At 46.4% G+C, this 23,566-nt stretch overlaps 1 protein-coding gene across 1 annotated transcript in view; it reads left to right on the forward strand.

The window, feature by feature from the left end:
• LOC128399234 (arachidonate 12-lipoxygenase, 12R-type-like) overlaps nt 1-23,566 on the forward strand; it is a 39,396-nt gene that overhangs the window by 3,932 nt on the left and 11,898 nt on the right. The window contains exons 2-7 of the mRNA XM_053360474.1: nt 11,277-11,481; nt 13,021-13,102; nt 17,203-17,436; nt 19,978-20,081; nt 20,813-20,985; nt 23,153-23,296. Of these exons, the coding sequence (XP_053216449.1) occupies nt 11,277-11,481; nt 13,021-13,102; nt 17,203-17,436; nt 19,978-20,081; nt 20,813-20,985; nt 23,153-23,296 (942 nt within the window). The remainder of the gene's footprint in view (nt 1-11,276; nt 11,482-13,020; nt 13,103-17,202; nt 17,437-19,977; nt 20,082-20,812; nt 20,986-23,152; nt 23,297-23,566) is intronic.

The raw sequence follows: 23,566 nt of genomic DNA on the forward strand, positions 1-23,566 counted from the left end.
TCGGCCAGGAAAGCGAGATGAGCGCCGCAACCCCAGAGTCGGCCACGACTGGACCTAATGGTCAGGGGTCCCTTTACCTTTACCTTTACTCCGAGTAGGACTTAGTTGGATACAGCCCAATCTCAGAGTATTTACTGATGATGGCTCTTCAGAAATCCTTCTGGTAGTTGGATATGTTTTTTGGAAGTCTAACCTGATTGGCCTTTGTTTCCAATGGGATGGGTGAAGGAAAAAGGAGAGGTGTTGGAGATCTCTGGAAACAGAAATGAGGTTCACATTTGAAACTCACAGAATCTTTATATATATATATATATATATATAATAATTTTTATTAATTTTAACATATAAATTATAATACATACCACAAAACTTCACCACTTATACAATCTTTTTTAGACTTTCATCGGCACCTCTGAAGATCCACCGTTTTAACCACTTCATTTGCATTTCTTAAATTCATATTGTCTTTGATTATCTTAACTAACAATCCTCCCCTTTATCCATTTTTGCAATAGTTCCAATAATTCACCTCACAAAACTTCTTGCAAACCTACAAACATAGTCTGATCATCACAATTACTTTTCAAATAGTCTGTAAATTTACACCAGTCTTCTGTGAATTTCTGGTCCCACAGATTTTGAATCCTTCCTGTTAGTTTATCTATTTCTGCATAGTCCATTAATTTCATCCTCCATTCTTCTTTCGTCGGTAATTCTTCTTGCTTCCATTTTTGTGCCAATAATATTCTTGCTGCCGTCGTTGCATATAAAAACAGCTTACATTCTTTTCTATTTATATCACTTCCTACAATAAAAGTAAAATGCTTCTGGTTTCTTTATAAATGTATATTTCAACATTTTTTTCATCTCATTATATATCATTTCCCAGAAGCTTTTCACTTTTTTACATTCCCACCACATGTGATAAAATGTTCCTTCTTTTTCTTTACATTTCCAACATTTATTACTAACTTTATACATGTTAGCTAATTTAACGGGTATAATATACCATCTATACATCATTTTCATCACATTTTCTTTTAAGGCAGAAACTCACAGAATCTTAGGCATTGTAGAGTTGGACAACTGCAATGCGGGAATTGCAGCTACAGAATCGCCATGATTCTCATGTTTGCATTCTGGACAACTCAAAACCGAAATGCTTTTGAAGGGGGATCCTGTCAACTGCCTTTGTACATTCCTGTCCATTTCCTTCACGAAAAGAGAAGGGGAAATGGCTGCATTCTTCCAGGGCATGCTAAAGGCATTACAAGGGTTTCCTGTCTGTCTCAATGCAGGCGCTAATTGACTCAGCATCGCTGGTTGTTTTATCCGCCAATTACTGTTTTTGGGAAACGCTGAGTTTAATTTGGCACGCATTCTAAGCCCTTAATTGAATTGTCACAGCCCGTCCTCCTTGCAGCCGGTCTTTGACACACGCTTCCATTCTCCTTTTTCCTCTTCCTTACGCCCACGTGCACGAAGATTCACATATCTGATTACTCTCATCTTTCAGCTGACGCAACAAGGCACTTTTGGTTGCTGCTGTTGCAAAGTTCAGCCACAGAAATCTGAAAGAGGCTCCCAGGGAATACACGAATCACACCGCTTGTTTTAAACTGTCTATGCATGGGTGCGTGATGGGGAAGAGAGATGCAAATACCGTATTTTTTGCTCTATAAGACTCACTTTTTCCCTCCTAAAAAGTAAGGGGAATTGTGTGTGCGTCTTATGGAGTAAATGCAGGCTGCGCAGCTATCCCAGAAGCCAGAACAGCTAGCGGGATCGCTGCTTTCGCTGCGCAGCGATCCCTCTTGCTGTTCTGGCTTCTGGGATTCAGAATATTTTTTTTCTTGTTTTCCTCCTCCAAAAACTAGGTGCGTCTTGTGGTCTGGTGCGTCTTATAGAGTGAAAAATACGGTAATTAGAAGTTTTTTAACTGTGCTTGGCATGGAGCAAGCAGAGAGAGAGAGAAGAGTTTTTCTGCCTTTCTCGTAACATCAACGAACCTGAATGTTAGGAGATTCAGGTCTGAATCTTCTTTCAGTGCATGTTTTAACTATGGAATTTGGACTGCTTGAAAAGAGAGTTAGATAAATCCACAAAGGGCAAGTCCAGTGCCGGATTTAGGTATAAGCTAAACAAGCTATAGCTTAGGGCCCCACTCTCTTGGGCCCCCCCAAAAAATTTAAAGGGAAAAAGATAACTGGATGCACATTTCCAAAATATAAGATACAAAGCAAACAAAACAAAACCTGCGTACAGCAACAGTGGTTTGTGTTGTGTAGGCTCCTAGGATGTAAGTCATGGGCCCTGCCTGCTAGCCTGCTCCCTAAAATATCACTGGTTTGCTCCTTTCTATATATAGGGTGCCTACATTCTGCATGCGCAAATGGCTTTAGATACCTATGAGGTCCATAAATGACCATATAGGTAAAGGTAAAGGGACCCCTGACCATTAGGTCCAGTCGTGACCGACTCTGGGGTTGCAGCACTCATCTCGCTTTATTGGCTGAGGGAGCCGGCGTCCAGCTTCCGGGTCATGTGGCCAGCATGACTAAGCCACTTCTGGCAAATCAGAGCAGCGCATGGAAACGCCGTTTACCTTCCCGCCAGAGTGGTACCTATTTATCTACTTGCACTTTGACGTGCTTACGAACTGCTAGGTTGGCAGGAGCAGGGACCGAGCAACGGGAGCTCACCCCGTCGTGGGGATTCGAACCGCCGACCTTCTGATCGGCAAGTCCTAGGCTCTGTGGTTTAACCCACAGCACCACCCGCGTCCCAAATGACCATATAGCATATATTCAACACAAAAAACAGGAGAAATTTGTTGTTGACAAAGGAGAGCTGGACATATAAAGGGCCCCATTACCTTCAGTAGCTTAGGGCCTCGTCAAACCTAAATCCAGCCCTGGGTAAGTCTATGAATGGCTCTTAGCCACGATGGCTGCTCTTGCATTCGAATCCTGCTTGCTGGTTTCCCATAACGGGCATCTGGTTGGCTACTGGGAGAACAAGATGCTGGACTAGGTGAGTGCGTGCCATTGCCCTGATCCAGCAGCAGGCACATCTTATAGAATCGCAGGCCTGTAGAGTTGGAGGGGTCCCCATGTGTCATCTAGTCTGACCCCACCCACAAAGCAGGAATCGCAATGAAAAAACACCTGATTTTATGCTTTGTCTTGCTGCAGTGTTACAGATCTGGAGATAGGTGCCCCAGTGTCAACAACAACGCAAGAAAGTCTGGTTTGCTACACACATTTATGGGCGCATGGACTTTTTTGTTTGAAAACTTTAGGGAGGCGGAAATAGCATTCCTTTCCTTACGCTTCTGCTACGGCGGAAATCACGAGCTTTCTGGTGTAGACTGGAGCTAATTTGGCAGCCCTTGGACTGGTGATTTGAGGCCACCAATTTTCTCTGCTTTGCTAGTGAGTCAGTGTTGCTTGCCTGCCTGTCACATTGATGGGAACTGGCTTGGCGAGGGTGCAATCAGGGCACACATCTTAATGCGTTACGGACTAAATCACATGAATACCTGGAGATCTTTGATCTCTTCCCTTGCCATGCAAAGAGCCTGATGTACACGAGATAGCCAAGGTGTGTTGAGTAAACCCAGGTCTCGTGGCTGAGCAGTGCATCTCTGTGTGTGTGTGTGTGTGGCCGCTGGGGGCGGGATGAATGAACTTTGGTGGTACCACAGAATGCTCACCAACATTCCAGTTGCCATCGCAGAATGTTAATGGAGCACGATTGCCACGAAGGAAGTGGATATTATTTCGAGAAGTATGTCACAGAAGCGTGGGAAGGGCTGTGTGCTGTAAACAGGTCAGGGAAGTTTGGGTGTTGAGGGACTGCGAACCAGGAAGATATTTCAGCAGGATTCTGTAGTGGAATATTCATTCCACATCTACGTTCGCTTGCATGTCTCTTCGGCAGGGGTAGGCAAACTAAGGCCCAGGGGCCGGATGCGGCCCAACTGCCTTCTAAATCCGGCCTGCGGACGGTCCGGGAATCAGCATGTTTTTGCATGAATAGAATGTGTCCTTTTATTTAAAATGCATCTCTGGGTTATTTGTGGGGCCTGCCTGGTGTTTCGACATGAGTAGAATGTGTGCTTTTATTTAAAATGCATCTGGGTTATTTGTGGGGCATAGAAATGCATTCATTTCCCCCCAAAAAAATATAGCCCAGCCCCCCACAATGTCTGAGGGACAGTGGAGCGGCCCCCTGCTGAAAAAGTTTGCTGACCCCTGCTCTTGGGTATTTCCAAATTTTATCGGGCAAAATATTCCTGCATTGCAGAGGGTTGGACTAGATGACCCTTGTGGTCCCTTCCAATTCTAGGATTCTGTGATCTCCTGGCAAGGCTGGGAGAGCTTCCTGTTTGAGGTCTTGGAAAACTGCTGCCAGTCCGTGTAGACAGTACTGAGTTAAATGGAATTCTACGATTCCACTTACTGGAGTTTTTTTTATATATTGAGCTTCAGCCAAGAAGGCTCCAGGCCCCATGTGTGGATTTCCTCCCCTCCCTCCCCTCCCTTTTGCCACCACAACAACCCTGTGAGGTAGGTAGCTCTGCCTGAAATAAATTTAAGGCTCGAGACCACACACACACAATTTCGCAGCGGGAAAGTGGGTGGAAGATGGATCTTTCCAGTCTACAGGTTGGTGGCCCAAGATACTTTGCTGCCTGAGGCACACCAGAAAATGGGGACTTGCGCTACCAAAATCTCCACCCCTGCGGCACACACAAACACACCAAGCCAAGCTGCATTAGAGGCTATCCCAGGCCATAGCTGTCAACCGTCCCTTATTTGGCGGGAAAGTCCCTTATCCCAGCGCCGTGTCCCGCTGCTGTCCCTTATTGATGATGTCCCTTAAATTTCCCGGGTTTCAAAGGAAGCAGCTCCTCTCCCTCCCTCCCTGCCAGCCAGGGAGGAGGGAGGCTCCAACTATGTTGCTTGGCTGCGTTGCTCACCCAATGAGGAGTCTAAGAATGACTGGGGGGTGGAGCTTGCAAGCCTTGTGCCGATCAAATCAGCCGCGTTGCCTGGGGACTCGCCTTTGCTCAGCGCTTCCCAGCGGAGAGGTGACGGTGGTTTTCCTTGCTGCATCCCCTTTGCCGGGTTGCTGCGATGTGGGAACCACCGCTTGAGGCTTCGTTTGGCTGCTGGCTGGGCTTTCTGCCTTTGTCTCGGAGGGGCTCAGAAGTTGAACGTACCTGTGCTCTGAAAATCCCTTATTTTGGCTGCTGATCCCTTATTTTCGAGGCTGCTGGTCCCTTATTTTCAAATCTGTAAACTGACAGCTATGTCCCAGGCCAACCAACCAGGCCAAAAATCACAAAAAGCACCTCTCCGGCTACAAAACTACAACAACACAACTTGAATATCTAAAGAATTTGATGCCCACTATCGCCTGCCTGATTCAGCTGCCTCAATCTGCCTAATGGCAAGAGCGGCCATCCCCAGTCTTAATTCGGTAATCTACCGGCTACTCTTAACTGGTTCACAATAATTGCTTTAAGGCGGGTGCGGAGAACTGAGGTGAACTTGGATTAGGCCGTATAACCGTTTGTTCACTGGTTGGCACCCATCTGCCTCGGGAGACAATGGAAGATCATAAATATATATACCGTATATATATATAATTATTTGGTTTTATAGATATCAAATGAAAACAATAGTATACTCAAATTGTTGAGATTCCCCTGAGTCTCCCGGCTTTCCTCCATCCCCTCCATGGACCCTACTGTCATCATTTTCAACGGCGTATTATTTCATCCTGTATTTTTAAATATGTCCGTATTGTCCAAAGTTTTTGTTACATTATAAAAGTTAAAGGTAAAGGACCCCTGGATGGTTAAGTCCAGTCAACGGCGACTATGGGGTTGCGGCGCTCATCTCGCTTTCAGGCCGAGGGAGCCGGCGTTTGTCCACAGACAGCTTTCCGGGTCATGTGGCCAGCAGGACTAAACTGCTTTTAGTGCAATGGGACACAGTGACGGAAACCAGAGCACACGGAAATGCCGTTTACCTTCCCGCCAGAGCGGTACCTATTTATCTACTTGCACTGTTGTGCTCTTGAACTGCTAGGTTGGCAGGAGCTGGGACCGAGCAACAGGAGCTCACCCCGTCACAGGGATTCGAACCACCAACCTTCCAATCAGGAAGCCCAAGAGGCTCAGTGGTTTAGACCACAGCGCCACCCGCATTCCTGCAAGTGTTATTCAAAACCTGCAATTGTTTTCATTTGTTTGCAGTGGTCTCTCAAATACATTGTAAATCTTTCCCATTCTTTTTTGAAACTTTTGTCCTCTTGGTTTCTGAGCTTTCCAGTCTTGTTTTGCGATCTTGGCGTATTCCTTATATAGTGACTTCATCTTCTTTCTATCTTTGGGCTAAAAGCATCCATGCAGTCGTCGTTGCATGCATGAAAAGTCTTTTCTGCTCTTTGGGATCTTTGTACCTAGAATCCCTTTTAAAAAAGCTTCAGGTTTAATTATAAAAGCTATTTTAAACATTTTTTCCCCCATTTCATTGTACATCGTTTCCCAGAAGGCTTTTATTACACGTCCACCACATATGATGAAAGTTGCCTTCTTGTTCTTTACATTTCCAACAAATATTTGTACTTGTCCTGTGCATTTTTGCTAAATTAGTAGAAGTCAGATACCATCTATACATCATTTTCATATAGTTTTCTTTCAAGGTACAACATGCCAAAATTTTAAATGCGTTTTCCATAACTTTTCCCAAGCGGTTAATTGAATATTATGTCCCAAATCTCTTGCGCAATGTATCATTACTGATTTAACCTGTTCATCCTTTGTGTGCCATTCTAAAATTAATGTATACATTTTCAACAGGAATTTTACATTATTTTCTAACATCTTTTTCTAATCTTGAGGCTTCACAACTGAATCCTTTCTTTTTATCTGTCTTAAAAGTCTCATTTAATTGGTGATACTGTAACCCATGGGTGTCAAACACAAGGCCCGCGGGCCGAATCCGGCCCACCAGACCTCGTCATGTGGCCCGTGTAGCCGCCGCCGGCCGCCAGCCTTCACCTTTTATTCTCGCTTTTCTTTTTTTTTGACACAAGAAAGCCGCCTCTTCAGCGCATGCGCGGCAGCCTACAAGCCAGAGAACGTCTGCCCTCTAGCGGCACCGGCCGTTCTACACAGGAAACCTCCACTTTACATGCATTCCTACAGATACAACCGGCCCTTTGAGGGTGACCAAACTGCTGATGCGGCCCCCGATGAATTTGAGTTTGACACCCCTGCTGTAACCAATCAGTTAATAAATGCCTTATCTCTCCAAAATCCTTCAGTTTCACCTGATGTTTTACTTCAGTTAACAGCTCTATATAAGTCACCCATTCATTTCTCATATTTACTTTTTTCGGAGATATTGCTTCAATTGGGGAAAGCCATCATGGTGTTTTCCGTTCTAGTAAAGGAAATTGATTTCCTTACTAGATTATTCTGAAAACCTTTATGTGCTTTTGCTTTTTCATACTATAGGTATGCATGCCATCCAAATCTATTATCATGTCCTTCCAAATCTAAAACATCTACATTTTCCAATAATATCCATTCCTGGAGCAAGCGGAGACAAGACGCCTCATAATATAGTTTTAAATCTGGCAAGGCGAAGCCCCCTCTTTCCTTAACACCTGTTAACAATTTATATTTTATTCTTGGTTTCTTCCCCTGCCAGATAAATCTTGTAATATCTTTTTGCCATTCTTGGAAGTGTCCAGCGCCGCTGACCACAGGTATTGATTGGAATAAAAACAACATTCTCGGCAATACTTTCATTTTTATAACTGATATTCTTCCCCATAATGATAGGTTCATCCTTCCCCAAATCTCTAAGTTTCTCTTTATCTCTATGTAGTTATCTTTAAAAATATTAATATTCTTAGCTGTCAACCAACACCTAAATATTTGACTTTTTTTCTCTATACATAAGCCCATAGTTTGTTGTAAGTCCTTTTTATATTGTTCTGTCACGTTTTTCACCAAAACTTTAGTTTTGTTTTTATATAGCTTAAAAGCAGCTACCTGGCCAAATCCCTGGACCTTCTCCAAAACTTTTGGTATACTACTCTTGAGATGTTCCACCGTAATCACAAGGTCAAGGTAAATTTAACGCAAATGACTCCCCGCAAAGAATCCTGGGAAACGTAGTTTATTAATTGCTGGGAACTGTACCTCTGCGTGCGAAATTCCTTTTTTGTGGGCTGGGCTGTGTGGGATGCGCTTTAAGTGACTGATTATTTATTATTATTATTTATTCAATTTATACACCGCCCTATACCCAGAGGTCTCAGAGCAGTTCACAAACAAGACCACAACATATAAAATCAAATCAAAAACAATAACTCAATTTTTTTAAAAAAAACCCCAAAAGAGTCACATTCTAAAAGGGACGTCAATAAGATCAAGCAAAGGCCTGGTTAAAAAGCATCATTTTTGCCTGGCGCCTAATGAAGGCACCAGGCGAACTTCCCTGGGAAGAGCATTCCACAGACGGGGAGCCACTGCAGAGAAGGCCCCGTTCTCGTGTTGCTACCCTCCGGAAGATGATCTCAGGGTGCGGGTAGGTTCATATGGGAAGAGGCGGTCCTTGAGGCATCGTGGTCCTGAGCTGTTTATGTGTACAATTGATCTGGATCGTAAGGTAGGTAAAGGTAAAGGACCCCTGGACGGTTAAGTCCAGTCAAAGGCGACTGTGGGGTTGCGGTGCTCATCTCGCTTTCAGGCCAAGGGAGCCGGCGTTTGTCTGCAGACAGCTTTCTGGGACATGTGGCCAGCAGGACAAAACTGCTTCTGGTGCAACGAGACACCACAACGGAAACCAGGGCGCACTGAAACACCGTTTACCTTCCCGCCACAGTGGTAGCTATTTATCTACTTGCACTGGCGTGCTTTCGAACTGCTAGGTTGGCAGGAGCTGGGACAGAGCAACGGGAGCTCATTTCGTCGCAGGGATTTGAACCGCCAACCTTCCGATCAGCAAGCCCAAGAGGCTCAGTGGTTTAGACCGCAGCGCCACCCACGTCTGGATTGTAATCAACCTCAGGAAGGCCCATTTTGTCACACACACCCTCAAACCACACTGCCTCGCAACAGGAAGAAATTAAAGAGGTGAATTGATCCATTCTGGGAATGCAGGGCCTGTTGGATTCCAGCCTGATTGGCAGAAGAACCCTGTTAAAAAACAATAGTGGCGCCTCTCATTGTTCAGTTGCCTTTATCGATCCACCCTGTCACCTGCTTCCGTGATGGGCAGCCAGGAGCCAGCACACTGGAGTTTCTCTCTCTCTCGCATGTGCTTCGACCCACGTGCCATTCCAGTGGCAAGTACAGGCTGGCCTGGAATCTGAAGGAACGTGACTTGAAGGCGTCGCTTTACGGCTACTGTCAAGCGAAAGCGAATCCTCAGCAGCAACTCCAAGTTGACTCACGGCCGCGCGGCAAGGCCTGTCCTGGACTAGGATTGCGAAGGATGCCGGTGCTGGGTTAGCCAATGGGCAGACTCAGGGCAGGAGCAAAACAGCTCCCACTGCCCCCAAAAGTGTGTTGTTGTTGTCAAAGCAGTCAAAATCAGGGCTTTGTTAGGCTTCCTTATCCACTCCCCCATTTTTCTGCTCTCCTGGAAAAGACCTGATGTTGGGAAAGATGGAGGGCCCAAGGAGAAGGGGACAACGGAGGACGAGACGGTTGGACAGTGTTCTCGAAGCTGCCAGCATGAGTTTGACCAAACTGCGGGAGGCAGTGGAAGACAGGAGTGCCTGGCGTGCTCTGGTCCAGGGGGCCACGAAGAGTCGGACACGACTAAACAACTCAACAACAACAACAAAGGCACACAGGGATCTGTTTTATATTGTTAACGGAGGAATCTGAGGGCTCCCTTGGACAAAAAACAAGGGCACCAGACAGGAATGTTGACCCCAACCAGCCATGTTGACCCCAAAACTGTTCCAAGGAACATGGAAGCTGGCGGCTGACAGGATTTCTACTGCCCAACAGTGGAAAACAGTACAAAATTTGAACATTTCCGTGTGGTATAAGAACTTGTGGGCCTTTGTTAGTATGGAGGGGGGGCTTCTAAGTTACTGGTCTCAGGGGAACCTTGAACATTTTAATTGAGTGTGGCAGGACTGCAATCTCTTACGTTTTAGATTTGGACATGCAAGAATTTATCCCTGTGTTGCCTAGAGAAATACGGGTGCCATGATTTAGGATTCGGGTGCCATAACTCTTAGAATCCTAGAATTGTTGGAAGGGACCCCGGGGTCATCTAGTCCAACCCCCTGCGATGCAGGAATCTCCACACACACATCCCCAATTCAGTTTGAAGCCCTGCTTCGCTTTGCAAATGCTCTAGCAGTTTACGATTACATCATTATATGCCCTGCCTGGTATTGCCGACGCTAAGTAGATCTTTTATTACTGTTTATTTGTTTTGGTTATGCAAGACTCCGTTTAAAAAAGGAGTTAAAGAGTGTGTCACCCTAAGTGTTCTGTGTTGTGTGGAACCAGCGTAAGCAGCGGGGAACCAGCTGCACGTTCCTCACTTTGGAGAAAACATATATGGAGGTTCCATTTTCATAGCTTTCCACCCAAAAGTTTCTAGCCCTCAGGGCGTCTTATGCTGTGGGCACACAAGTTATTTAGTTGCAATTCCTGCATTGCAGGAGCTTGGACCCGATGACCCTCCACCCACATCGTTCTGCCCGGACACTGAGGTCCAGCTCCGAGGGCCTTCTGGCGGTTCCCTCCCTGCGAGAAGTGAGCTTGCAGGGAACCAGGCAGAGGGCCTTCTCAGTGGTGGCACCTGCGCTGTGGAACTCCCTCCCATCAGACGTCAAGGAAATAAACAACTACCTGACTTTTAGAAGACATCTGAAGGCAGCCCTGTTTAGTTTTTCATGTTCAATGTTTTATCATGTTTTTAATATTCTGTCGGGATATTATTCTTGTTATTGTTGTTTGTTATTTATTATTACTATCCTGTTCTCACAGTGGCCAACCAATTTGCAATTGCAATCAGCCTGTTATTTGCAATCGCAGCCTGTCCGTTAGTGCTGCAACTTGGCGCTTGGTGTGAGTTTTGCAATCACATTTTGTGGCAGAATCCATCCCAAATTTGGACCAGAACTGAAATAATTCTTTCTTTCTTTCTTTCTTTCTTTCTTTCTTTCTTTCTTTCTTCTTCTCTTCCCTTCCCTTCCTTCCTTCCTTCCTCCTTCAACAGGTGGAGGAGCACGAAGTCTTTTGTGACCACGACCTGGGCCCGATCCTGCTGATCCACCTTCACAAGGACCCTTATTCCTTCTTCCCTGAGAACAGCTGGTACTGCAATTCTGTCGAAGTGACATCTCCGCACGGTGAGGTCTATCGCTTCCCCTGTTACCAGTGGATAGAAGGTTACTGCACCAAGTCCTTCAGAGAAGGAGCAGGTGAGTATTCCTCACTCCACCGCCCCCGCCCCCTAAACATCCTGGGACTTGCTGGAGAGGCAAGCTCCCATCCCATAATGACATCAATGATTCGTCCTGAAACGAGATTTGAAATTCAGAATGAGACTTTGTATGTTTGCTTGCTTGCTTTATTTTTGCAGACAGCCCCCCAAAAAAAACCTCATTTTAATCAGATGTACCATATTTTTTGCTCTATAATACACACCAGACCACAAGACGCACCTAGTTTTTGGAGGAGGAAAACAAGGAAAAAAATATTCTGAATCTCAGAAGCCAGAACAGCAAGAGGGATCGCTGTGCAGTGAAAGCAGCAATCCCTCTTGCTGTTCTGGCTTCTGGGATAGCTGCGCAGCCTGCATTCGCTCCATAAGACGCACATACATTTCCCCTTACTTTTTAGGAGGGAAAAAGTGAGTCTTATGGAGCAAAAAATACGGTATTTATTTCATTTTTACCTCCCGTTGAGGACCTCATAGCAGGAAGCATGGCTGTGATTGACAGGGCCAGCTCAGCTGTTTGTTGCCGTCCCATTAGACTCTTCCTGCATTCGTTTATGGCTTTTATTGGGTAGGTGAGGGAATGTATTAACTACATTTGATCCCTCTTCAGACCATGTGCGTGGGTTGAGACAGAGGAAAAATGTGGCTGCATGCCTTTTTTAAAGAACAGGGCTTTTTGCAGACTCTTTCACAAGAGAAAGCCCTATCAGCAGAGTCTAAATCTCATTTTAAGCAGTTTATTTGAAAGCATAGAGATAGGCCGTTAGGCTGATCTCCCCCTTTTGTTTCCCTGTTTATCAAAGAAACAGGCTACAGACTAGAAACTAAGTTTATAAAATGTATAGTTTACTCACAGTCAAGCATTTGTCCTTAGCAGCAACAGCAGTGAAAGACTAACACAGTTAAAATACTTGTATTTACAGCAAAAACAGGCATCTTTGTGATGCTTTGAGCAGAAGTCCACTATCATGTCTGGTTGGAGAGAGAGAAATACAGCCGTACCTCGGAAGTCAAATAGAATCCATTCTGGAAGTCTGTTTGACTTCCGAAACATTTGACTTCCAAAGTGCGGTTTCTGATTGGCTGCAGGAAGTTCCTGCAGCCTATCGGAAGCCGCAGAAGCTCCATCGGATGTTCGGCTTCCGAAAGAATGTTTGAAAACTGGAACACTCACTTCCAGTTTTCGATCGTTCGGGAGCCGAAATGTTCAACTTCCAAGACATTTGGGAGCCAAGGTACGACTGTATGTCTCTGCTTCTTCCCTCCCGGGAGAGGAGAGGAAATGACATCACACAGAGCCTTTGCTGCCAATTACATTTCTATGGTCTGAGTGGGTTGCAATACGGCTCTGTGGTCTTAACCCTTTCACACGCTAACTAGCAAGAACGTGCATTGTTAGATTTGACTGCCTATCTCCCACATCCGTAAGGATGTGTAAAAAGTGGAGAAATGTGAAAAATTGGGGAAAGCCAGGGAAAGTGTAAAAACCACTTGACCTTTTTCTTCCTTTTGTGTACAGCCAAAACTCCAGCGGACGACACTCATTATCTCCAGCGGAGGCACCGCCGTGAGGAACTGGTGCTGAGTCATACAAAATATGGGTGAGTAGAGAACAAATGTACAGAGAGACTTACCTACCTACCTAGGACGGCCTACCTAGGACCCTCGTACCTACGGGACCGCCTCTCCCAGTATGCCCCACGGAGAGCCTCAAGGTCCATAAACAGCAACACCCTAGTGGTCCCAGGCCCTAAGGAAGTTAGATTAGCTTCAACCAGAGCCAGGGCCTTTTCAACACTGGCCCCGACTTGGTGGAACGCTCTGCCTCATGAGACCAGGGCCCTGCAGGATCTGATTTCTTTCCTCAGGGCCTGTAAGACAGAGTTGTTCCGCCTGGCCTTTGGCTTGGAGCCAATTTGATTCCCTCCCCCTCTTTCTTTTTTCTTTCTCCTCCTGTGGTGAGGCTGCATTTTAATATTTTAATATTTCAATATTTTAATGTTGTATTTTAATCTTGTTTTTAAGTTGTATTCATTCAACTTGTTTTTATTATTGCTTGTTAGCCGCCCTGAGCCCGGCCTTAGCTGGGGAGGGCAGGGTATAAATAAAAATTATTATTATTATTATTATTATTATTATTATTATTATTATTACCTACCTTCATTCCTCAACAGGTGGAGGAGCAGCAATGGTTGTTGCTGTTCTTGTTTTGCAGGAGGTAATCTTCTGCCTTAGGCACTGGCCCTAATATCTGGGTATCTTCATCATATCATTACATGTGTTAATTTTGCTATCATAGTGTTTGAAATCTAACTACCCAGAAGTGTCCTTACATCAGGCATGGAGAACATGGTCAAACCTGAAGGCCACATTCACTTCTGGGAAAACTTACAGCAGCCACTTTTTCCTTTCCTTTCTTTCATAAAAATTATACACCTCTTGATTGTAAAAAAACAAACAAACCTCAAAATGGCATACAAAAAGATAAGGCGATAAAACCAAGATTTACAACCCTACTGTAACACATACAAAAGTTAAAATACTAAAACAGATTAAAGTTATCTGTCGGTAAAGTAAAGGTAAAGGGACCCCTGACCATTAGGTCCAGTCGTAATCGATTCTGGGGTTGCGGCGCTCATCTCGCTTTACTGGCCGAGGGAGCCAGAGTACAGCTTCCGGGTCATGTGGCCAGCAGAACTACGCCGCTTTTGGCGAACCAGAGCAGCGCACAGAAACGCCGTTTACCTTCCCCCCGGAGCAGTACCTATTTATCTACTTGCACTTTGACGTGCTTTCAAACTGCTAGGTTGGCAGGAGCAGGGACCGAGCAACGGGAGCTCACCCCGTCGCGGGGATTCAAACCACTGACCTTCTGATCGGCAAGCCCTAGGCTCTGTGGTTTAACCCACAGCCTTGTCTAAATAAGAACATTTTTAGCAGGCACCGGAAAGAGTAAAACGAAGTTGCCTGTTTGATCTCATGAGGCAAGGAGTTCCAAAGGGTAGGTGCTACCACACTAAAGGACCTAGTTCTTACAAATGCAGAAAACGGGTATTGTGTGACACCTGTAGCGGTGCCAGTTCTGCCAATCAAAGTGGTAAGATGACCTTGTAGGTGCATGTGGTGGCCGGGACCAGAGGCAAAAATGGGTGGGGCCAAAATTAAAAATTTGCCTTTGTAGAGTAGATTTGTTGCCACACACACTCCCACAGCCCTCTTTGTCCTCCTCACGGAACGACGATTCCCAGAGCGGCTTAACAGTCAATCCCTTTTCCCAGGCAAGTCTAGGAATTGCAGCTCTGTGACGGGAACAGACAGGGGCATAGCTGTCAAGCGTCCCTTATTTGGCGGGACAGTCCCTTTTTCCAGCTCCATGTCCCGCTGCTGTCCCTTATTGATGATGTCCCTTAAATAAGCTACTGAAGTTAATGGGGCCCTTTCTATGTCCAGCTGTCCTTTGTCAACAACAAATTGTTGCTGCTTTTTGTGTATATGCTATATGGTAATTTATGGACCTAATAGGTATCTAAAGCCATTTGCATGCAACAAAATATGTATTTTATCAAAGTAATTGTTGATCCCTTACTCTGGCTGCTGATCCCTTATTTTCGAGGCTGCTGGTCCCTTATTTTCAAATCTGTAAGTTGACAGCTATGGACAGGGGTCTCCTAACAACTGTCAAAATCCTTAAGCAGCCACAGTTCCCAGGATTCCTTGGGGGGGACCCATGACAGTACAAAATGACATCCCAGCGCTTTGATCGCAGAGTGCAGATGGGGCCTGACAACGGGCCAAATCCTGCCTTCCTTCAAACAGCCGTCGTGCCCACCATCAAGCAATTCGTTCTGCACTCCTGTTATGTATTCAGTGGTCTGCGTTTGCCTGAGCTTGAGTCTGGACTAAGGATTCTGAGCTCCTGTGTTCTGATTCGCTACATGATATCCAATCACGGAATGTTTCAGGATTTGGGTCTCTGCCATTGGCCCTTGAACTCTGAGTCGTGATTCGCAGTTTGGAAGCTTAGACAGCCAATCGCGTTGGGAGGGGGAGTGGCCCCAGGCTTTCAGAAATGCATATAAGCAGTTGCTTTGCCTCTGTTTCCCAGTTACAGTGGTACCTCGGGTTGCATACGTTTCAGGTTACATACGCTTCAAGTTACAGACTCCACTAACCCAGAAATAGTGCTTCAGGTTAAGAACTTTGCTTCAGGATGAGAACAGAAATCGTGCTCCGGTGGCGCGGCAGCAGCAGGAGGCCCCATTAGCCAAAGTGGTGCTTCAGGTTAAAAACAGTTTCAGGTTAAGAACAGGACCTCTGGAACAAATTAAGTACTTAACCCGAGGTACCACTGTACGTGGCATGCATGCGTTTGAGTAGCCGGACAGTCTCTGTTTAAAAGCATGATGGGCAGGGAGGGCGGATTCTCAGAACAACTGCACACTCCTGTGCAGTCTCAGCTCCCAGCTTCTAATCTGTATCCGTGGCCTTGTCCCTGAACCTTGAAGTTCCTCTTGCTGCATCTCTGGGCTTTTTCCTGCTCTTCACTCGTTGCTGAGCCTGCACTGGAATAAAGCCTGGCTATTTGACATACAAGGAAGGGCACTTGCCCTCATCCTTGGGCAGGAGACTGGGACAGGTGTAGCTTAAAGCAGTCGTCCAAATCCTTTCCTCTACATCTTTTGCCCTAATCTGCACCATCAGACCCTCAGGGGACTTGAAACCACATAACGCTGGACTTACATTTATTAGAACGTCCCAGGGTTTCCTCCTGTGAGCCACAGGAACGGCAGAGGTGCAAAGCAGATGGGCGACCTCAAAAGGCAAGGCCATGGGTGGGTCAACTAAGGCCCATAATCCAGCCTATGGCTGACAAACCAGTAGACCTACAGCTTGCCTGGGTTCTTCAAGATGTGGATCCTTATATTACCCTACAGGTTGCTAAATTCCTAACAGCCGTCCTCTCGTACAAGAGACGGAATGGAATGTTAGTTGATTATTGATAGTTATAAGAATTTTCTATAATGACATCAGATATTGATTTTAGTGTAGTGCCTAAAATTTTTAATCTTAAACTTTTCTTATGAATGGCTAATATCTGTCCTTGTGAGCTGTGAACTGTGTTATACTACTTGTGGCTTGTACGAGTCCGCTGTTTTATTTGATTTGTTTTGTTTTGATTTGTTGTGTTTCATGATGGGCGTAAAGCCGAATAAATATTTTGATTGTGGCCCGGGGGCCGGATGCGGCCCAATTACCTTCTCAATCCGGCCGGAGGATGGTCCAGGAATCAACATGTTTTTACATGATAATAATAATATAATAATAATTTCTTATTTATACCCCGCCCATCTGGCTGCGTTTCCCCAGCCACTCTGGGCGGCTTCCAACTGAATATTAAAAACAATACAGCATTAGACATTAAAAACTTCCCTAAAGAGGGCCGCCTTCAGTTGTCTTTTAAAAGTAAAATAGTTGTTTACTGCCTTGACATCTGCTAGGAGGGCGTTCCACAGGGCAGGCGCCACTACCGAGAAGGCCCTCCGCCTGGTTCCCTGTAATCTTACTTCTCACAATGAGGGAACCGCCAGAAGGCACTCGGAGCTGGACCTCAGGGTCCGGGCTGAATGATGGGGGTGGAGACGCTCCTTCAGGTATACAGGACCTGTACATGAGTAGAATGCGTGCTTTTATTTAAAATGCATCTCTGCCTCACGGCATTCTGTAGCAATTTCTCATTGGCAAACACCGTTCACAGGACTGCCTGTCCATCGTTCATTCGTTCTCCCTCTCTCTTATCAATTTATCTACACAGGTGGAAGGAATACATCCCGGGAACTCCATATTGTGCCGATATCGATACAGACATGACGATGGAGTACAATATCCAGTACTCTTTCCCCAAAACCACTGCCTTTTTCGGGCGTGGCACCCTCGCGTAAGTCTTGCATAACCTGCCAGCACTTCTTTTTTCTTTCTTTCTTTCTTTCCTTTAAACATCTTATTGAAAGTTCAAAAAGTACATAATTATATGCGCCCTAAACATAAAGGTAAAGGGACCCCTGACCATTAGGTACAGTCGTGACTGACTCTGGGGTTGCGGTGCTCATTTCACTTTACTGGCCGAGGGAGCCGGCGTACAGATTCTGGCTCATGTGGCCAGCATGACTAAGCCGCTTCTGGCGAACCAGAGCAGCGCACAGAAACGCCGTTGACCTTCCCGCCGGAGCGGTACCTATTGATCTACTTGCACTTTGACGTGCTTTCGAACTGCTAGGTTGGCAGGAGCAGGGACAGAACAACGTGAGCTCACCCCGTTGCGGGGATTGGAACCACCGACCTTCTGATCAGCAAGGCCTAGGCTCTGTGGTTTAACCCACAGCACCACCTGCGTCCCATGCCCTAAACATGGCGAGACGTAAATAAAAGAGAGGGGAAAAAAAGGAGAAACCCGTGTAGAAGGGAAAATAAAGAGGGGGGGGAACTATATTTTACAAGGTTGTTATTGTACTTCAGATCTTAACTTATTACACTACTGGTAAGACTGGATTCCAAATATCGTTGTGTTTGTCCATGGCAAGTCTGCGTTAAATGCAAGTTGTTCATATGTTGCGAGTTTGTATATGTCTTCAATCCAATCGTAGAAGGGAGGTGCATTTTTATTTTTTCCAGTTCATCAGTATCAGTCTTTGCTGTGGTGAAAACACAGAGAGTCCACTCGTATTGTCTTTTTGTAAGGTTCCACGTGCTGGGTATATAGTTCAAGAGGATATTTTGCTCTGTAAATGTACGGTTGTTCCATACAGTTCTGTCGATAGTTTCAGTTAAAGGTAAAGGTAAAGGGACCCCTGACCATTAGGTCCAGTTGTGACCAACTCTGAGGTTGCGGCGCTCATCTCGCTTTATCGGCCAAGGGAGCCGGCGTACAACTTCCGGGTCATGTGGCCAGCATGACTAAGCTGCTTCTGGCGAACGCTGTTTACCTTCCCACCAGAGTGGTACCTATTTATCTACTTGCACTTTGACGTGCTTTCGAACTGCTAGGTTGGCAGGAGCAGGGACAGAACAACGTGAGCTCACCCCGTGGCGGGGATTCGAACCGCCGACCTTCTGATTGGCAAGTCCTAGGCTCTGTGGTTTAACCCACAGCACCACCCATGTCCCTGTTTCAGTTTCAGTTACCTTCTACCAAAAGTATCTGAAGAAGTGTGCATGCACACGAAAGCTCATACCAATAACAAACTTAGTTGGTCTCTAAGGTGCTACTGGAAGGAATTTTTTTATTTTGTTTCGACTGCGGCAGACCCACACGGCTACCTACCTGTAACTAGAACTTCTGCCAAAAATATTTCAATATAGAACAATGAAAAAACTTATGTTTTAGATAAGCCTTGTCCCTATTGCATCTCCAACAGTTAGATACCATAGATAGCCCTTTTTTAAAGAAACGTAATGGGGTCCAGTATATTGTAAATATTATTTTTTTGTTGTATGAGCCTGTGAGCACTTCTTAAGCCGGAGATGACCTCTGCAGAGGAAGGTTTTATCTCCCCTGCTAGTCAAAAATATGGATTCAGTCTTAGGCTGGTTGTTTTGATTTCTTTAAGGCTCTAATGCCGCTGTGAGATACCGTATTTTTCGCTCTATAGGACGCACCTGAGCAAAGGACGCACCTAGTTTTTAGAGGAGGAAAACAAGTAAAAAACATTTTGAATCAAATCAGTGTCAGGGCTGAAGGGGGAAGCCCGGGGTTTCCCCATAAAGCCCCGGCATCCCCAAGCTAGAACAGTGAGACGCTGCGCAGCGCTCCGTCTCTCTCTTCTGGCTTCGGGGACAGCCTTTCGCAGCTAACCCCGAAGCCTTTTGAGCGCGGCGCGAGGTCCTGCTGCGCTCCAAAGGCTTCAGGCGGCTATCCCTGAAGCCTGGAGAGCGAGAGGGGTCGGTGCGCACCGACCCCTCTCGCTCTCCAGGCTTCAGCGAAAGCAACGCCTAGCCTCCGGAGTGCGGAGGGAGCGCTCCTTCTGCGCTTTGGAGGCTTCGCGTTGCTTTCGCTCATCTTCCGGGACGCGTTCCCAAGCGAGTCACGTGACCTGTGCCTTGCTCTCACCCCGAAAAGGTGCTTTTCGGGGCGACAGCGCAGTGCAAAGGCACGCTAGATCACAGCACCCAAAATGGCTGCCGAGATCTCATGGGAAAAAATGGGATGTCCTGTTTTCTCCCGGGGCGCTTGGAAGGTATGAAGTTGGTGGGCACCGCTGTTTCTTGTGGCAATGAGTTCCTTAGTTTAACGATGCAAGATGTGAAGAAAGCGTTTCTTTGGTCTCTTCAGCCGCCTCCCTTTGCACAAGACCTTGGGCAGCAGCTGCCAGCCAGAGTTGGCAACACTATGGTCTGACTTTGCTCAAGGGCAGATGCTCCTCCTCCTCTGTAATGGCATGCCTCTTCCTTTATAAGTTCTCTTTCTGCATCTCCTCCTCAGGCTGTTTGAGGCCAAAATGAAGGGATTCCTGGACAAACCTTACTCCTGGGAGAAGCTTGAGGACATCCGCAAGGTCTTCTGGTTCTACCACACCCCTGAAACAGGTCAGTGAGGGCTGAGGAAGCTGCTTCTCTTCAAAGCAAACCCTTTCCATGAGAGGTCCGGAGGGTGACAATATGAGAACAGGCCTTTTCGGTGGTGGCTCCCCATTTGTAGAATGCTCTCCCCAAGACGGCTCACCTGGCACCATCATTGATGAGCTTTAGTAGAGTGACTCGGGAACTACAATTAATCTAGAATGTGGCAGCTGGACCGGTGACTGGATGTGTACAACACAGGTCTTAAGAGATCTATATTGGCTCCCAGTACGTTTCCGAGCACAATTCAATGTGTTGGTGCTGACCTTGAAAGCCCTAAACGGCCTCAAAGGCCCAGTGTACCTGAAGGAGCGCCTCCACCCCCATCGTTCAGCCCCCTAAGGTCCAGCTCCGAGGGCCTTCTGGCGGTTCCCTCCCTGCGAGATGTGAGGTTACAGGGAACCAGGCAGAGGGCCTTCTCGGTGGTGGCGCCCGCCCTGTGGAACGTCCTCCCATCAGATGTCAAGGAGATAAACAATTATACAACCTTCCATAGACATCTGAAGGCAGCCCTGTTTAGGGAAGTTTCTAATGTCAGATGTTTTTCTATGTTTTTGTATTCTGTTGGAAACCGTCCAGAATGAGCAGCTTGTCATCATCATCATCATCATTATTATTATTATTATTATTATTGGCAAAAGTGCTTCTTTTCCAGCAGGCTTTCAATGATCTGTGTCTCTCCTTCTTCCCTTCTCCAGAGTATGTGTTCAGGCACTGGAAAGATGACGATTTCTTCGGCTACCAGTATCTGAACGGAATCAACCCTGTGTTGATCCGGAAATGCACCAAAATCCCAGAAAACTTCCCTGTGACCCAGGAGATGGTGGCCGGGCCTTTGGGCGAATACACTACCCTCAAGGAAGAGTTGGAGGTTGTTCATTGCTCTCCTTATTGGCTGTATCTCAGAGCCACATTCGTGTGTGTGTGTGTCCCCTTCTCTATGCATAAAGGTAAAGGGTAAAGGGACCCCTGACCATTAGGTCCAGTCGTGACCGACTATGGGGTTGCGGCGCTCATCTTGCTTTACTGGCCGAGGGAGCCGGCGTACAGCTTCCGGGTCATGTGGCCAGCATGACTAAGCCGCTTCTGGCGAACCAGAGCAGCGCACGGAAACGCCGTTTACCTTCCCGCCGGAGCGGTACCTATTTATCTACTTGCACTGGTGTGCTTTCGAACTGCTAGGTTGGCAGGAGCAGGGACCCAGCAACGGGACCTCACCCTGTTGCGGGGATTTGAACCGTCGACCTTCTGATTGGCAAATCCTAGGCTCTGTGGTTTAACCCACAGAGCCACGCGCGTCCCTTCTCTATGCATATATATGTCTAAAATATCCATAGCCCACCTGTCTAGTAATAGTATCCAAGGCAGTTAACCAAAATAGCGCTAAAGAACCAAAAATGCTGCCTTCACCAGAGGAGTATTGAAATATACTCAGCTTCGAGAGTGGATTTCATGCTCTTTATTCAGCTCATAGTGGTAAGGAGGAATGGAAGTTCCCTCAGAATATCTGCTTTATATACATTATTTACACAATGGGCCCCACGTGATTGGCTAATTCTGGGATTCACCTGTAGGCCAATCAGGTTGCGGATTCACTTCTACCTGTAGCTGGATTGGGTGGCTCCTGCGGACCAGTCAGACTGCTGCATTCTGGACCCTATTGTTCTAGGACCAATCAGACTGCTGCATTCTGAATCCTATTGTTGCGTGGCGATTCCCGCCCCCTCCCACAGATGGAGTAAATAAAGACACCGGACACCAGAATTTAGGTTAAGGGGTGAAAAATGGCCACAACTTTATTGATTACAGGTAAGAGCGGTATTGGCCTTAGGCATTGGCTAACAGACTATCCGGTCTAACCGGGAAGGGTTAAGCACCAACAGGGGAAGCCCCCGAGATGCACATCCCTAGGCGCTCCCCAAGGAGTTACCGCTCGGGAGCGCGCTTTAGGCCCTTGCCTCCGTAGGTTTCGGATGACGCGACGCCCCCCGGAGTCCTTTAACGAACTACCCTTCAAGAATTGGGGGAGGTGATGGCGTTCCTCCCCCCAACCTCATTTGCATAACAATACCCCTGCCAGTGCCTAACCGCCAAAACCAAGGAGTTGTGACGTTTTGCTACGAGGTAGGCGAAAAAACCAAGTGGCTTCAAAATTCAGCCAATTAGCCAAATGGAAAAACTCCTACCAGGCCCCTTGCGGCGACCAGCCGAAGCCCATAGCAAAGTCTGAATGCACACCTAAAGGGCGGGTGGGTGGGAAACCGCGGCTGCTGCAAAGGAGGAAAAGGGGGCGAGGCAGGGCTGCCCTGACCTTAAGTGCCCTTAGGTAGGCCCGCCCTTACCTCCAGCCGATTGGCTGGCGCTGTAGAAGATGAATACTAATGGGAATCTCTGAGTACCGCGGGGCTGGCGCCAGCCCCGCAGTAATGTGGATGGGGACGTGAGCCCGCAACCCCCCCCCTCCTTAGTTCGGGAGTGGCTTTCTAGGACCAATTAGACTGCTGCATTCTGAATCCTATTGTTCTAGGACCAATCAGACTGCTGCATTCTGAATCCTATTGTTCTAGGACCAATCAGACTGCTGCATTCTGAATCCTATTGTTCTAGGGCCAATCAGACTGCTGCATTCTGGACCCTTTTGTTCGAGGACCAATCAGACTGCTGCATTCTGAATCCTATTGTTCTAGGGCCAATCAGACTGATGCATTCTGAATCCTATTGTTCTATGGCCAACCAGACTGCTGCATTCTGAATCCTATTGTTTTAGGACCAACCAGACTGCTGCATTCTGAATCCTATTGTTCGAGGACCAATCAGACTGCTGCATTCTGGACCCTATTGTTCTAGGACCAATCAGACAGTTGCATTCTGAATCCTCTTGTTCTAGGACCAATTAGACTGCTGCATTTTGGATCCTATTCAACTCAGTACATAACAAGTATGATGGCAACTTTAGTCCAAAATGCTGGGCTGGGCTGACATCAGATGGGATTCAAACTTTCCTCCCTTCTCCAACCCGCACCAACTCTGTTTTTCAGAAAGGAACCATCTACCTAGCAGATTACAAGTTGCTGGAGGGTGTTCCTACCATCCTTGTGAACGGCAAAGAGCAATACATTGCTGCCCCTCTGTGTTTGCTTCACCAAAAGCCTTCTGGAGAAGTCCTTCCTTTAGCCATCCAGGTAACGATTTAAAAACAAAACAAAACAGGGGGAAATTCAACAGAAGGATTCCAAAGAAGCTAGGAGGTTCTCCTCACTTAAGGGAAGTCAAAAAGATATTCCATGAGATTGTTTTGATGAATATATGGCAAAATACTGCTCGAAAAAATATTCGCCAATATGCCTAGATTAAAATGTGAAGTACTGGATGGAAGGAAAATTAGTAAGGAAAGATAATAAGAATATACAGGTGGTTTGAGAAGATTGTAGAATGCAAAGATTATTGTAAAT

Source organism: Podarcis raffonei, chromosome 13 (assembly GCF_027172205.1).
Source record: "Podarcis raffonei isolate rPodRaf1 chromosome 13, rPodRaf1.pri, whole genome shotgun sequence".
Taxonomy (NCBI): Eukaryota; Metazoa; Chordata; class Lepidosauria; order Squamata; family Lacertidae; genus Podarcis; species Podarcis raffonei.